The sequence below is a fragment of the Mercenaria mercenaria genome, chromosome 8 (assembly GCF_021730395.1).
Source record: "Mercenaria mercenaria strain notata chromosome 8, MADL_Memer_1, whole genome shotgun sequence".
In the NCBI taxonomy this organism is placed as follows: domain Eukaryota; kingdom Metazoa; phylum Mollusca; class Bivalvia; order Venerida; family Veneridae; genus Mercenaria; species Mercenaria mercenaria.
The window spans coordinates 30,702,429-30,718,916 of record NC_069368.1 but is presented as its reverse complement, the minus strand read 5'-3'; the positions used below and the strand labels follow the sequence as shown (position 1 = coordinate 30,718,916).

Here is a 16,488-nt window from a genome sequence, read left to right as displayed (position 1 = left end):
AATGCATTCTGCTATGACATTTCTTACCGGCCTTCTCCGGGTGAATATATGTACTTTCCTCAGAAAATAGGGTTTCATTAAACTCAATGTCAGTTTTGCTAGATGTATATGTTACTATATTAGTATGTGTCATTGAAATACTATATTTGTTTTGTACACTGTCCGCTATTGTATTTGTGTCAAATGTATGTCATCGTGGGCTTTTTAGCGTATTTGATTTGAAATAAAATGTCTATATAGTATCTATTTATTTTCCGATAAAGTCAAACCGCTCGCGGGGACGTAGACATTTGGCGCGTCAAACCACAAAGAATATTAATATACTGAAGCGTAAAATGATTGTAAAAAGCAAGGAAAAATAGCTTGCTTAAAAGTAAAAGTATAAAAGCAGCTATCAGGCAGTGGTGAGACTGCTGCATTGAACTGTTCAGGAATTGGGAGGTTGACAACAGCAAGAGAGAGATAATTCCAGCCATACAAGGTTCGGGGTAAGAAAGTATACTTTAAGTAATCTGTAGCTGGTAACTCAGGGAATGAAAGTGACTTATTAGGCGAGTGAGGGGAATTAAGAAGCTTTCTTTGCATTGGGGATTGCAACTAATTTATGGTGGATTTTGTACATAAGGGAAAATCTATTATCAATACGACGGATGTGAAGGCGACGAATTTTGAAGGATTGTAACATGTCTGTGACACTGAAGGTTTGACGGTAGTCAGCCTTAATCCAATGAGCTGCCCGTCTCTGGACACCCTCTATCTGGCCTATGAGGATTTGGGTATAAGGTGACCACACTTCAGAGCCATATTCCAGCTTGGGTGTAAGAAGTGTCTGTTTAGACTTAATGGGTTCAGATTTGATGATTCTGCGCAGGAACCCTAACGTTTGATTTGCTTTCTTTTTGTTGACCTATTGATGCGGGCGTCCCAATATATCCATGCCAAGGTATTTGGAGGTGACTGATTCGCGTATGACTCCATGGTAGTATGATTGGGAATAGGATGTTTCCTTCTTGTGATGTGAATAGTTTGACATTTAGAGGGGTTGAATTCAGGCTATAACCTACTCCAACTCTCACACTTCTAACATTTTAAGGTAATTCTGGAGGGTAACTGATTTATTTGCAGATGAGAGTATGAGGTAGACTGCTGTATCATCTGCAAAGAGGCGGACTTTGGAGTTGATATTCTGTGGGAGGTCATTTATGTAAACTAAAATGAGCAGAGGACTAAGGACGGATCCTTGGGTAACACCAGATGGAACTGGGGTGGCATCTGATCTGGTGCCATTCAGAACAGCTGATTGGATTCGGTTTTCAAGGAAACTTTTAATCCACTTGAGAGTTCGACGTCTGACTCCATAAGTGTGCATTTTTAGTAAGACTTCTTATGGCTGACTTTATCGAAAGCTTAACTGAAATCTAGCACAGTATGAGACCTACTTGTTTCTTATCATAGACTACGTTAACCAGGTCATTTACTAACATTACTACTTGAATGACACATGATCTTTTCTCACGAAACCCATGTTGTAGGTGGTAGAGGATGCTGACGGGCTGGTGAAATGTTTTATAATTTGGGAGGAAGCAATGTGTTTCAGTACTTTACACAAACAACATGTTAGAGAAATATGCCTGTAGTTGGCGGGGTTGACCTTTCACCTTTCTTTCTTTCTTTTTTTTTGTAAAAACGGGCAACATTAACTAGCAGTAGATCAATGTCTTTAAAGAGGCACCACAAAATAACTGTATTCTTTTGTATTTCCATGATGGTAATTATACATGCTTTGCATGAAGAAAATGAGAAATAACAAGTGTCTAGTCACAAACTGACAGTGACATATAAAGGCCAAGACAATGTGTTTAATGTCTTAACATGTTATTGAATTAATGTAGCAATATGCACATAAATCAGTGTATTTAGTTAATTCTTTTTATCACATTTTGTTTCTACAGTGTAAGATATTTCTTCCTGTATATTTTTATAACTATGCTGAAAAGAGATTGACTGAAAAAGTTTGCAGATGAAGTTTTGAAAACACTTTTATTCAAGAAGGGCCTAAATTGTCCACCTGAAAACGTTAAGTATAGCTGTATATTACCTGTATTATATGAATGATTTTCATGAAGTTTTTGTGGGTGAAAAAATAGGTCACTAGGTCGTGGTGGGTCTTTAAAGAGTGATTGTAGGAAAGGCACAATGGTTAAGCGAAATCATTAAAATATTTGTTTATATTATATATTTTTACACAGTTGAACCAAGCAATAATTTTTCTTTGAAACATCGCCGAAGCAGAAGCGATTTCGTATTTTGCGCGATACATTAACGAAAACGACCCTACATTTTATCCAAATTTAGCCTTTTACTAATAACTTCAATGAAAAACAAAAACAAAAAAACAAAAAAAAAACAAAAAAAAAAAACAAGGGTGGAAATAAAAGGATTCAAGCACAAACGTACAGTTTCTAAAGTTCTATATCATGATTTCTAAAATGATCGATTTAAACAATTTTTGCCACCTTCTTAATCCATTTAAAAGGTAGAACAAATAAATCGCATTAATTCTTCTTTATTAAGCGTGTCCAAAAAAAAAAAGAGTTATAAATTGGATGAATATATGATTGAAATTGACCGGCATGTAGGTTTAATACTCATGTTTCACGTTTATTTCAGAAAAAATACAGATATTGTTGGAATTAAAGCCGTACTGTAATTTATTCCATTTCTGAAGTCCCTTTCGCGCTCTATCACAGCTACCCTGCGGCTGGATGCTATACACCGGGCACTTTAAAGAACCAGACTGTCTATTCGAAAAGAGCTAGGCTAAGTTAGCCGGACACGTCTGTATCTGAAAAAGTTCTCTCTGTCTGTTCTGGGGGCTTTATCTCACTCTGCCCCTCTGGTCAGATCGCTCTGTGTCTATACTAGTAGAGGATGATTTCGCGCCCTTTGTGTCTGCAGTTACTGTATTTTAAAGCGCCTTTCAACGTGTTTATCATGAAAAGGGCGCTATATAAATCTGGTATAATAATAATAATAATAAAAATAACATAGGCCTAGCTGTCGTGTCTAATACCCACCCTGATTTGACTGTTATTTTTCATATTTGAAACTATTTACATTCATACGGTATAGCTTTCGATTTGATTAAATACTTCCTTAAAATATTCATAATTTGATGACGTTTTATTATCATCGGCAAATTCTATATATTTCAAAGAAACAGTTAAAACGAAAGCTGTGGGGTATTTGGTTACTATAACATGCATGGTCATGTATTAGATCTTACAGACGGGAAACATATCAAAACATTTATTAGATTTTCTTGTAAATTTTATGAGGTCGGTGTACTTTGTCAGTTAGAAAAAAGATATGAATAAAATATTCTATAAAACCCTTACCAATACGTACGTTGCTCAAAACTAGCAAAAAAAAAACAACAACAATGAAAATGCCAACAGATTAGTAAAGTAGAACTCTACCTTTGCAATAAGCGGTAATCCGATGATATATTGAAATCAATCTAGAGATGGTAGCGTTCGATAATTGGTACAAGGAGGCTAGTACATAAAACTCGTGCGGCTCCTCTGATGCTTGGGGAAGTTACCTCCCATTATCAAATATACACCATTTGTACACAAACGATATTTCAGAAGGAAGTAAATTTGTTATTCTAGTTTCGTTTTCGACACGTATTATAGGTAAAAGAATCAGACATATACTTTAATTGTAGGTAATGATTACATTGATATTTAATTATATGTACGTTAATTCATAAATTGAATATTATTTATTACTTTCGGTTGCTGTCAAACTCGGTTTGTGTTTTCTACTTTCGATACAAGTTTCGTTTTAGTCTGTTGCAGTGAGAACCCTTTATTTTTCTATTCATTTGTGTAACGTTATTATATAGTGATGTAGCTTTGATTTGTTAAAGATAATACATTTTTCGAACATTTTTTCTGTTTAACAAATTTTAGTGTAATTTTGATAAATTGTCCAGTGAACAAAAATATTATTTTTCCTCGCCTACAATATGCTTTGTGTTAATTGCTCTCCATAAGTCTTTAACACATGTTTGACATTGCATGAATTCATGAAAAGTGAATGAGGAATATGATCACAAATTAACCACAAATAGCAAGCAAAATTCTAGACTGAAGTCAAACTTAGCAGCAAAAGTTAACCTTACTCATTTGGCTTATCAGGATGACTTAATTATTTTATGATCTGCTATTTTATATTTGTCATCCCTCTAGCCTTACCCATAATTGCATTTTACTGTTAGGAAAACTAAGACATTAAAAAATCCAAAGAAGTCACAATACAAAGCTGGTCAGACTTACTTGCTTTAATAAATTATACATTAATATTCATGTAGAAACTTCAAATGGGTTGAATTTAATTATAATTTTAAATAAAATACTTAAAATGGCTGAAAATATGATGTGACAGGTGTGAGGAGATATTTACCATGACACCGGTTTCAATAAACAACAGACTGCTGATGAAACAAAACACAAAATATACATTTATAAAATGTCAGTGAGGCAAGTTAATGCTTTAAGCCTTTAACATCAACTTAAATTCATTATAAGAGATGTAATCATTACAAATACTTTGCACATGTACCAGAAAACTTTCCCAATGGATTTTAATTGGGGATTGCCTAACAGAAATATGCGGAATAAGTTTGGACAGTTTATTGTTTATTTCAGTCTCATCCATTTACACGTTTACAGTATAAAAACATGACATATACATAATAAAACACAAGTAAATGGCCACTCAAATTTGAATTACAAGAGACTATATATATAAAATTTCTACATATCACATATTTCACATAAATCAATTCTCATATATTACAGTAAAAAGCAAGACATGTCTGCTAATCATAACATGACGGGACAGCGACAGTCGAAAGTTATCATGCTGTCCCCAAACGTCCCATTATTTGGACTAAGTCAAACTAATTTAATGCAATTGGAGGAAATATTGAGATGATTTTTTCATATGGGCAATATCTCCACTCATGTCAAACACTCCTAAGACCAAAATAGTGGAGGAAATTTTCAATGAAATTTTCATCACTGCCAGTGCTTTTATGATGTGCTATTAATTTTAAATGCCGATTATATCACAATTATCTTAAATTGGCCAGAAATTCAAATAAAACTTACAGAATTGATTTATGTAAAAATTATCAAATAATTTCCAAAATTAAGAATTTTCTTGTGATAAAAACAGATGTATGCACTGTGTACATGATCAGTGTTTAATGCGTCTACACAACATAATGCCCTAGCAATAAAAGTAATAACTTTACATGACTGTGTACTGTGATTTATCCTCCATTATTTTGATCCTTCGAATTTTTGATGTTAAGATTGCCCCATCACAAATATAAAACTAGCTAAAAATATTTTGACTAGCAAAACTCAGATTTACTGATCAAATTCTGTCATTCATGTAACAAGACCTCAGTGAAAAAATTACTTAATACAGGGCTTTTTCAGCGTGTCCAACGGGGCCGAAATTCGGCCCCATTCCCAATGGCAAATATGCATATTTTTTCCCAATAGCTGTTCAAAAATTCCCAATCAAAGCAAAAAAAAAAAAAAAAAAAAAAATTTTTTTTTTTTTTTTTTTTTAGACCTATTTTGTTGCAAATTATAGTGGTGCAACCATTGTATTGTAGATTTTATTGAATTTTCAGCTTTCAGCTTGAATTTGAATATAAAGCAGTTTCCTTTTATGAATATTAGCAGTAGAAATCACAGAAATATACGTAAGGAAAAAAAAAAAAAAGACTGATTTTCATGGAAATACTTTCCTAATTTGGATGTTTAACCGATACATATATTTCCCAATATGACAGTATTCGCAAGTCGAAAATTCCCAAAAAGCACAGGGGCCTTTTTCCCAAAATGGCCAGAAAAAGCCCTGTAATAATACTTTTGGAGATAATCTTTCTTAATATTCGTACCTTTACTGTAAAATCATTAAATTTCATGGATATGAAATTTTATGGCACTGCTGTAAACGTATCTAATTCGTAAATTTCAAATCTGGAATATAAAAGGGATATTTATGTCTTTGTGACCTTATTTTGTGGATTCACCCAACAGCAAAAATTAGTCTCCCGCACAAATTAATGATTTTATAGTACTGGATTCACGAGTCGCAGTGTTCCATGAATTTTAGTGAAAATAAATCGAACTCTTGTAATACGGTAAAATACATATTCACTAACTGATTGATGAGGAGTTAGTTATAAATAACAAGTTATTTCCATAGCAACTAGAAATGCTGATCTTTAATATTACAAGATCTAATACTAACAGTCTCAGTTAAATGAGGTATTCCAGTGTGTTTTTTTTCTAGCCATTTAGGGCCGAAATATGGCCCCAATCCCAATGGCAAATAGTATGTTTTTTTCCCAATTTCAAGGCTAAAATTCCCGAAGTTAAATATATAATTATATTTTCTTTCTTTTTCAAACAAGACTTAAACTGTACACATTTGAAACACAAGACAGTTTGCTAAATTGATGCATTAATGATAAATTATGGTCATTTTCTCTCTTAAATGTGACATTTTAACAGAAGATATGACTTTTAACAATTCCCAATTTAGGCATTTTCCGACACATTTTCCCCAATTGTAAAGGCCCTGGCCCCATTCCCAAATTGGTGGGAAAAAGCACTGTATTCATTTAAAAAATTGTTGTTTATAAATTGTTTTTTCTTTACAGGTAGACAAGGCAATTTTGAGATCTTTTAAGGGTAATTTACTATAAAGCCATAGTCATGGCAATGGCTGATCCAGGTGTCGTGGACTACTCGATTTCATATATAACAACCTGGGGAGATGAGATCGAGAAGAAGGATGGTGAACTTACTATTTCCTTGCAAATGGGACTGATATTTAGCGGACATGTTGAGAAACAAATAAATATTGAATCACTAAGATGGATTTCAAAACAACAATATACAGGCTTTCCAGAAAGGCCTCAACATTGTTTGGTTGTGTCCTATTTAGATGCTGACTCAAAGTCTGTGTCAAATGTATTCTTCGAGTTAAAATTGAATAGAGAAGAGATCGTGACGAAATGTTTAGATAACATGAAAGATTTGTTGACTGTAAAATATCAAGGTTGTACTGACGACTTAGAAAAAATCAGCGATGTCGTTGCATTAGTATTTAATCAGCCCATTTTCATGGGCAGAGTTAACATGACAGTTGTGTCTGCTGACGATGGAAAATTGGAAGCAGCCATTGAGGCGTCAGTGGGTCAGATTTCCGAGTATCTAATGCTAATTGATCTGGAGTGTATGTGCTTGTACAGAGGGGAGCTTACCAAGCCTGTGCACCAGCTCATGTTTTGGGAGGAGGAGAGTGCAAGCTCAATTGAACGGGTCAAGCTGACGCAGAAACCGGCATCGGGCTCACTTCCGGAGAAGACGGTTTTCTTCCAGACAAAAACACAGTCCTTTGCTTATGTATGTAAATTTCAAGCCTTTTGCTATTAAAGTATTCAGAGTATTACAATGAAACTGTATGCATGTGTTGAACATAAAAGGCGGGGTTAATGCAAAAGGGTACTAGGGGTTGATGATTAAAGAAGGTTTAGATAATTTATGGTACTTTTTAGCTCACCTGTCACATAGTGACAGGGTGAGCTTTTGTGATCGCCCTTCGTCCGCAGTCCGTCCGTCGTCCGTCCACAATTTCTTGTCTGCACGATAGTGGTTTCATTTATGATTTTATTTTAGCCAAACTTGCACACAACTTGTATCACCATAAGATCTTGGTTCCTTTCTTGAACTGGCCAGATCCCGTTATGGGTTCCAGAGTTATGGCCCATGAAAGGGCCAGAATTAGCTATTTTGACCTTGTCTGCACAATAGCAACTTTATTTATGATTTGATTTTTACCAAACTTACACACAACTTGTATGACCATAAGATCTTGGTTCCTTTCTTGAACTGGCCAGATTCCTTTATGGGTTCCAGAGTTATGGCCCCTGAAAGGGCCAAAATTAGCTATTTTGACCTTGTCTGCAAAATAGCAGCTTCATTTATGATTTGAATTTAATCAAACTTGCACAAAACTTGTGTTACCATAAGATCTCATTTCCTTTCTTGAACCAGCCAGATCCCTTAATGGGTTTGAGAGTTATGGCCCCTGAAAGGGCCAAAATTAGCTATTTTGACCTTGTCTGCACAATAGCAGCTTCATTTGTGATTTGATTTTAACTAAACTTGCACACAACATGTATCACCACAAGATCTTGATTCTTTTCTTGAACTGGCCAGATTCCATAATGGGTTCCAGAGTTATGGCCCCTGATAGGTCTAGAATTAGCTATTTTGACCTTGTCTGCACAATAGCAGCTTCATTTATGATTTGAATTAAATCAAACTTGCACAAAACTTGTTTCACCATAAGATCTTGGTTCCTTTCTTGAACTGGCCAGATCCCTTAAAGGGTTCCAGAGTTATGGCCCCTGAAAGGGCCAAAATTAGCTATTTTGACTTTGTCTGCACAATAGCAGCTTCATTTATGATTTGATTTTAACCAAACTTGCACACAGTTTGTATCACCATAAGATCTCGATTCCTTTTTATACACCCAAAGAAACGTATTATGTTATCGCCTCGGTGTCCGTCTGTCTTTGTGTCTGTCTGTTGGTTAGCAATTTCCCTTCTGCTCTGTAACTCTTGAACCCCTTGAAGGATTTCAAAGAAACCTGACACAAATGTTCACCTCATCAAAAGGATGTGCAGAGCGCATGTTTTGGATGACTCACTTCAAGGTCAAGGTCACACTTAGGGGTCAAAGGTCATATGACTTTGTTTTGTGTGTATATTGCTCTGCATTTGCGTTGCATTGCAGGGCTCTTGTTTTTATTTGGCAGATCCTTTTGTTCACTTACAATATTTTTTTTTTAATTTCTTCCCATTTATTTTACTATAAATAGCTTATTTAGTAACTTTTTTATTATTGGCCGTAGGGAAAAACCGAGACTACTTTCATGTGGTACAACATGGATGGTACCTCCAATTTATAAGTGTATTATGACATATCTGTACCTTTAAGAAAATTTCAACTATATTTTCTCATGATTCTTTTGATTGATCTTGATTATGATTTTTTGACCATCTTGTCCTTAAATGCAATGATGACAGGTGAGCGATATAGGGCCATTATGGCCCTCTTGTTTGTATTAACCCCTTGATTAAAGTTAGGTTGTTTTCTCAAAGGTCAATGTCACTGGCATTGACAAGTCATTGACATACTAGTAAACTTGAAACCAAAAGTCAAGCCTTAACTCACATGTAAGTGAACTGACTTTGGAGCATTGGCTATTTCATTATAATCTTTAAACTGTTTATAATTGCAAGATAACATAAAAATTGTAATCCCTTTATGTAAGTCAAGAAATCCATGAGACAAGAAGCCACTTTGAAATATAGTTTCAATAAGGAATTAACACCTAGCTGTATTGTGATGGCTGTTTTGATAAACATTTATCAATGAAGACAGCTGTCAGTTCTTTTAGCCATAAATTATTACATCATGCCCACCATATAATAGTTACTATATAGAAAATTTATTATAACCCCAGGCCTAACATACATAGTTGCTGTAGAAAATTAATCTTAATATCAGGCCATCCATATAAAGATATAGCTGCTATAGAAAATTGATTTTTCAGACCCTCAATTTAAGTTTTTAGTTACTTTAAATCCTGGTTAATGTGGACTTATGAAATTCTGATTAAAATTTTAAATGCAAGTACACACAGCTATCATTTAAAGGCATTGAAACTTATTTATTCTTTTCCTGGGTCAATAACCAACTAGAAAATCCTGGTTAAAGATTGAAACTTCACATGTGTCTTCAGGGTTATAAAATAAAGTATGTGATAGCATCAAGTCTAATATCTCTGTTTTTTGCCATTTTTGCCAAAGTATGCCCCCATTTGGACTTAGAAAGTCCTGGTTAAAGTTTTGCACACAAGTTACTATCTCCAAAACTAATGTTAACACTGGATTGAACTCAATAGATATTTTAACATTTAGGATAATGTTCCTGCTTCTTTGACAACAATTCAAATAGTTGAGCTTTGGTTGTCTTACGGACAGCTCTTGTTCATGTAGGAAAGATCTGTTTATATTTTACTTGTATGGTCCAGGTGCTTCAAGGGAAGTGATTGTGTCATTATGTTTGTTATTTACATTAATGAGCCACACCATGAGAAAACCAACATAGTGCATTTGTGACCAGCATGGACCCAGACCAGCCTGCACATCTGCGCAGTCTGGTCAGGATCCATACTGTTCACTTTCAAACCCTATTGCAGTTAGAGAAACTGTTACCGAACAGTCTGGATACATGCTAGTTGCAAATGCACTATGTTGGTTTTCTCATCGTGCATCTCATTTTGCTTTTCAGATCCCCATGAAATAGCCTTTTCTTGCCCAAACCACGATATTTCATAAGAACAAAAATGAATAATTTCAAAGTACAGTATCTTCAGGTATGTTTAACAGAATGTAACTTTATTCCAGAGTGCTGATGCAGAGACAGTGAAACAGATACAAAACTTGATACCAAAGAAAAAAAATCTTATGACAGGTAAGGAAAAAAATTCTTTGTGTTCTCTATGTACAACTCAATAGATCATTTATTTTTAGCTCGACTATTCGAAGAATAAGTAGAGCTATCCTACTCACCACGGCGTCGGCGTCACACCCTGGTTAAGTTTTTCGTACCAGTCCACATTTTGACAAAGTCTTTGAGATAAAGCTTTGAAACTTTCAACACTTGTTAGCCATCACCATGTCCAGTTGTTGGCAAGAGTACATAACTCTGTCAAGCATTTTGACTGAATTATGGCCCCTTTTGACTTAGAAATCTTGGTTAAGTTTTTCGTACCAGTTCATATTTTGACAAAGTCTTTTGAGATAAAGCTTTGAAACTTTCAACACTTGTTAACCATCACAATGTTCAGTTGTAGGCAAGAGTACATAACTCCATCAAGCATTTTGGCTGAATTATGGCCCCTTTTGACTTAGAAATCTTGGTTAAGTTTTTCGTACCAGTTTATATTTTGTGTAAAGTGTTTGACATTCGGCTTTGAAACTTTTATAACTTGTTCAGTATAATAGTCTCTATCAATAGGCAAGAGTACATAACTCTGTTGTCTTTTTTGGCTGAATTATGGCCCTTTTTGAACTTGGAAATTGGTTCTATTTTGTATATGTCCATGTTTTGTCAAGACTATTTGACATGATATGGCTTTTAAACTTTAAACACTTGTTTATCATTATGATTTCCATCTGTAGGCAAGAGTACATAACTCTGACAATTATTTTGACTGAATTATGGCCCTTTTTGGACTTTGAAATTTGTTCAGTTTTTCTTACAAGTCAGCGTTTTGTCAAAACTATTTGAACTGTGGCTTTGAAACTTTTAACACTAGTTTATCAACATGATTTCCATCTGTAGGCAAGAGTACATAACTCTGTCAACTATTTTGACTGAATTATGGCCCTTTTTTGACTTGGAAATTAGTTAAATTTTTCATATAAGTCCATGTTTTGCCTAACATATAACTTAACACATTTGCCATCATGGTCACACATTGCCATTTAGTGCAAGACTAATCGAAATCCACAAATACAGGAACATTTTTTGTTTAATCCATTTTTTTGTTTTGTCTAAAAATCTATTGAAATATTTTGACCCCATTCTTCAATCAATTCTTTCAATAGTCGAGTGCGCTGTCATCCGACAGCTCTTGTTAATACTTAAACATAAGAACTTTTAAATTTTCAGCTTGAGAATTCAAAGAATAGTCCAAGTTGTTCTACTGTCACCCTGGTGTCGGTGTCACACCTTCAAGTTAAAGCTTTGAAACTTATTTCTTTCTTTTTCTAGGTCAATAATTAGCCTCACTGGATCAAGTCCCATAACTCTGACACATATTTTAGGTAAATTATGCCCCTTTTTGGACTTAGAAAATCCTTGTTAAAGTTTTGCATACATGTTACTACATTTTGTATCTCCAAAACTAATGCAGATATTGATTTGAAAACTACACTTTCGTCGTAGGGATTATAAAACCGGGTGATAGCATCAAGTCCTATAACTCTGACATGTATTTTGACTAAATTATGTCCCCTTTTGGACTTAGAAAAGCCTGGTAAATTTTGCATGCAAGTTGCTATCTCCAAAACTAATGCAGATACTGGATTGAAACTCTATAGATATTTTAACATTTAGGGTAATATTCCTGCTTCTTTGACAATTTGAATAGTCGAGCATTGGCTCTTTTACAAACAGCTCTTGTTTAAAGATGTACTGTCATCGGTTCTCCTGGGTTTTTCAAATTAAGCTCAGATAGGAATAGCTGCTAGTGAATTGACAAGTTTGTAAAACATTATTAAATTTGCATCAGTTCGTCTGTTCTCCAAAGATCTTAAACCATAAAACATAAAGGTATTGCAAGGTTTCAGACATTAAATTTGGGCATAATACGTTGTTAATAATATACATATATCTGTATATTAAAGTACAATGCACTGTCTTATTTTATGGACTTGAACTTCAGTCATGTATGAAACTCAGTTTCAGACTTTTGTGTAATAAGAAAATGTGAAGAAATTCAAAATATTTTCTAGATCCAAAACTGATGCTGGAAATTATGCCACGGCTACAATATGCTCCTGTTTTACCCACTAAACATTTTAATAGGAAGCCAGTTAGTCCCCCTTCCTATCCATCAGAAGGTAGGTAATTCGTTTAGTACTTTTAAATTCTGCAAAATCATTCTGATGACTTTGGGACTAATTTTTGTGGACTTTGTAGTTGATAAGTCATTCTGTTTGAATATATCGAAATGAACAAACAATCTATATGTATATAGTTATTAAAATTTAAATCAGCAGATTATTTTCCTCAAGAAGTTGTTGTTTTGAACAAACCATTTGATATTTTGTTGACTCTTGTAGGTATAAGATGATAATTTGACCCCTTTACTTAACCTCTGATAAATGAAATTACTGTATATATGTATATGAGTTTTACACAGTTAAATTCTGTTATTTTTTGTTATAAGATAAATGTCATATTATCATCCAAAATCTTTTAAGTGATATTCTGTATAATTTATTCAGGAGCGGTGGGGGGATTTCCAGATTTCGAGAGTATGCCAGATGGACAGATAGCAGAGAGACTTGCTGGTAATATTAGAATTTAATTTTAAAGACCCTGTCAGATATTAAAGATTACAGTTAATAGGACTGGACTCCAGACTTGGACTAAAAATGGTCGTTTTTTTTTAAATTGAATTTTTGTCATATGAAATTTAGAACATTAGTTTCAGTGAGTTCATTAGTTAAACTATTTTCAGATAATGAAAAATCTTAGAAAAAAAAATGTCATGGTCAGGAATCAAGCCCTAGTAGACTCAGCAATTAAAAACTTTCCTACCCTTTTGACCAATACATTATGTAAGAATTCATACTGAATGATTGTTTGTATAAAGCTTTATAATTAAGGCAGTTTACCTTTGGTAGCACGTTTCCAATCAATTTTAATTTTCAATGGAAAAATTAGTAGAAATAATTAATAATTATACGTTTCCAAAATTCAACATAAAAAAAATGCCGTTTAATGCAGAAGTTCTTGATCTAAATATATTGCCTTAACTTTATATTTGTGACCCCAACGGGACTGAAGTCATGACTTAACACCTTAAAAATAGGACTATCACTCCCTTAAACATGTATCGAATACAGACAAGTCATATAGCGCAAACTAGAGACTGATGATTTGTATATAATATGACTGAGCCGCACCACGAGAAAACAAACATAGTGCATTTGTGACCAGCATGGATCCAGACCAGCCTGCACATCTGTGCAGTCAGGTTAGAATCCATGCTGTTTGCTAACGGTTTCTCTAATTGCAATAGGCTTTTAAAGTGAACAGCATGGATCCAGACCTGACTGCACGGATTCATGCCAGATGAAAATGCACTGGTTGGTTTTCTCATGGTGTGGCTCATTTGTAATAATTTTCTATAGGTCAACTTGCAACAGCCGAGTTAACTTTCCAAGGCAATGATGACATGCAGAATATATGGATAGCCATTGAGTTTGACATTAAAGAAATCATGGACAGTGGTGTTGTACCAACTACAGATCACCGTAGTGGAGGTAAGATATGCCAAAGATTCACTTGCTTTTTTTTTGTTTGTTATAAGCTTGTTTGTAGTTGCCAGGGTAACCTTAGTGGGCAACTCCTTCAGAAGGCTGTTTGTAATTCTAGTAGGTGGATAGTGCAGGATGCTCAGATACCAGAAGCTTCCCAGGTTTTTAAGCGTGTCAGGTGTGAGGAACCAATCAGAAGCTTCCCAGGTTTTTAAGCGTGTCAGGTGTGAGGAACCAATCAGAAGCTTCCCAGGTTTTTAAGCGTGTCAGGTGTGAGGAACCAATCAGAAGCTTCCCAGGTTTTTAAGCGTGTCAGGTGTGAGGAACCAATCAGAAGCTTCCCAGGTTCTTGAGCGTGTCAGGTGTGAGGAACCAATCAGAAGCTTCCCAGGTTCTTGAGCGTGTCAGGTGTGAGGAACCAATTCATGAGACAAGTGTCCAAATGGTAGTAATTTTAGTTGAAGGAGCATGGGCTAAAACTACTGACCTGTGGTTTCATTGTCAGTCAGGGTTACTACTGGACCATTGCATCTGCTCAATATATTCCCCTGTTTGTCTCACTTTTATTAATACCGGTATACAAGTTGCCTTGTTGATTATTGTCTTCACATTTGATATACCGGTATTAACAAGTACTAGTACAATGGTATTATTAGGTACTGGAAATCTTTTTAACCTTTAGCATGCTAGATAAATTGTCGTCTGCTGGAAATGTCGTCTGCTAAAATTGTAAAGTTCATTCAATTTGCTCCAAAATTGGAAGAAATATTGTCAGAGTAGCAAACAGCTTGGAACCTGATCAGACGCCGATTTAATCGGCGTCTGATCTGGTTCCAAGCTGTTTGCAAGGGCTGTTAAATTCGCCTGCAGCAGGCTAAGGGTTAAATCATGTATACACTAATGAATAAGAGTTACATTTCAGGCATGAGTGCAGAGAGCGGAGACCACCTGGAGAAGGCATTACAAGACTTGAGGACCAGCTACGTGAGAATAAGTAAGACTTAAAATTATCGGAAATATGTCAAGTGCAAAATAAATACATGACTACATACTCCTTATGTAACATATTAATTTATATTGTAACTTCTTATATTAGATTTTTAGGATAAGAATAAGCACTTTTGTTACAAGTAGCAGATTTCTAAAACGGAATTTGTGTTCATGAATATGACTACTCATGGATTTTTCATGCATAGAATTATTTTTTTATTTTGGTGCTTCTTCACGATATACGAAAACAAAACCAGTTGAATTTACCTTTAAATACACATATATGATCGAATTTATTGCAGTAAATGTGATTGGTAGTTTAATTAGTCTAAATTTTGCTCAATGACAGATATTAACCAGCTTGACAGCTCGGCACAGTTCAGATGTACACTAATTGTATTTTATTAAAGCCATGCATGAGAAATTCTAACATAGTAGTTGCGAACAGCATGGATCCAGACCAGCCTGCGATCTGCGCAATCTGGTCAATCCATTATTGCTAACAGTTCTTAATTGCAATAGTAGCTTTGAAACAACAGCAGGTCTGAATTACCAGTATGCGATGATTCAGCGATCGATCCATGCAGTCGCAAAGATCCCTATTTTTTTTTCATGCACGCTCTGACAATATTAATTTTGAAAATAGTTACTCGTTCAAGTATCAAGATACAGTCTAGTCAAGTAGTTTTTTAAGAAATTTTGATACATCTTCTTCAATCAAGAATGACAGGCTTGTCGATTGTTTTGGAAATCATTTGTGCGAAGAACATCTTCAATCAAAATACCAGTTAATTGATTAAATCATTGTCGATGAACAGGACAATTAAACAAGTTTTGAAATAGAATTAAGATTTGAACAATTTTATTACCATATTATTGAAATGACAAATGAATGAATATTTTTGTTTGTTGAATCAATTTTATCAAAAAATTTCTTTTCTTTTTCTTTTAAAATACATTATTATATACATATGTACAGTTGAACTAGTCAAGGGAAAGAGCAGAAATGGCCTATTATGACATGTCGTTGCTTTATACAAGTTATTTTGCTCAGAATGTATAGAACCGGGGAGTATTCAGCAAATGTAGGTTGTTAGAAGAAATGACGTCAGTGAACAAAGGACTGTAGTTGCTACTACATTGCTTCTATTTCTATATACACTTAGACTAGTTTCGCTCTGAGCCCTCGAGTTGTTTTTATAAAGTGAAAACACTTCATTATTTACAGGTGTCTCAGGTGTACAGTCTTAGACCACATACTGTGAAATCATTT

General features: G+C 34.5%; 1 protein-coding gene across 4 annotated transcripts; it reads left to right on the top strand.

The window, feature by feature from the left end:
- Window positions 1-3,612: 3,612 nt before the first annotated feature.
- Window positions 3,613-15,236, top strand: LOC123547133 (uncharacterized). Of its 4 annotated transcripts, none has more exons than XM_053549665.1 (7): window positions 3,613-3,730; window positions 6,755-7,502; window positions 10,578-10,644; window positions 12,693-12,800; window positions 13,188-13,253; window positions 14,100-14,231; window positions 15,148-15,236. In XM_053549665.1, exons 2-7 carry the CDS (start codon window positions 6,810-6,812, stop codon window positions 15,228-15,230), a joined length of 1,149 nt encoding a protein of 382 aa, XP_053405640.1. In that variant the 5' UTR covers window positions 3,613-3,730; window positions 6,755-6,809; the 3' UTR covers window positions 15,231-15,236. The 4 variants fall into 4 exon arrangements, with proteins under 4 accessions (XP_053405640.1, XP_053405641.1, XP_045189919.2 ...); XM_053549666.1 differs by having other exon boundaries at window positions 3,616-3,730; window positions 6,759-7,502; XM_045333984.2 differs by having other exon boundaries at window positions 3,619-3,698.
- The last annotated feature ends 1,252 nt before the right edge of the window (window positions 15,237-16,488 follow it).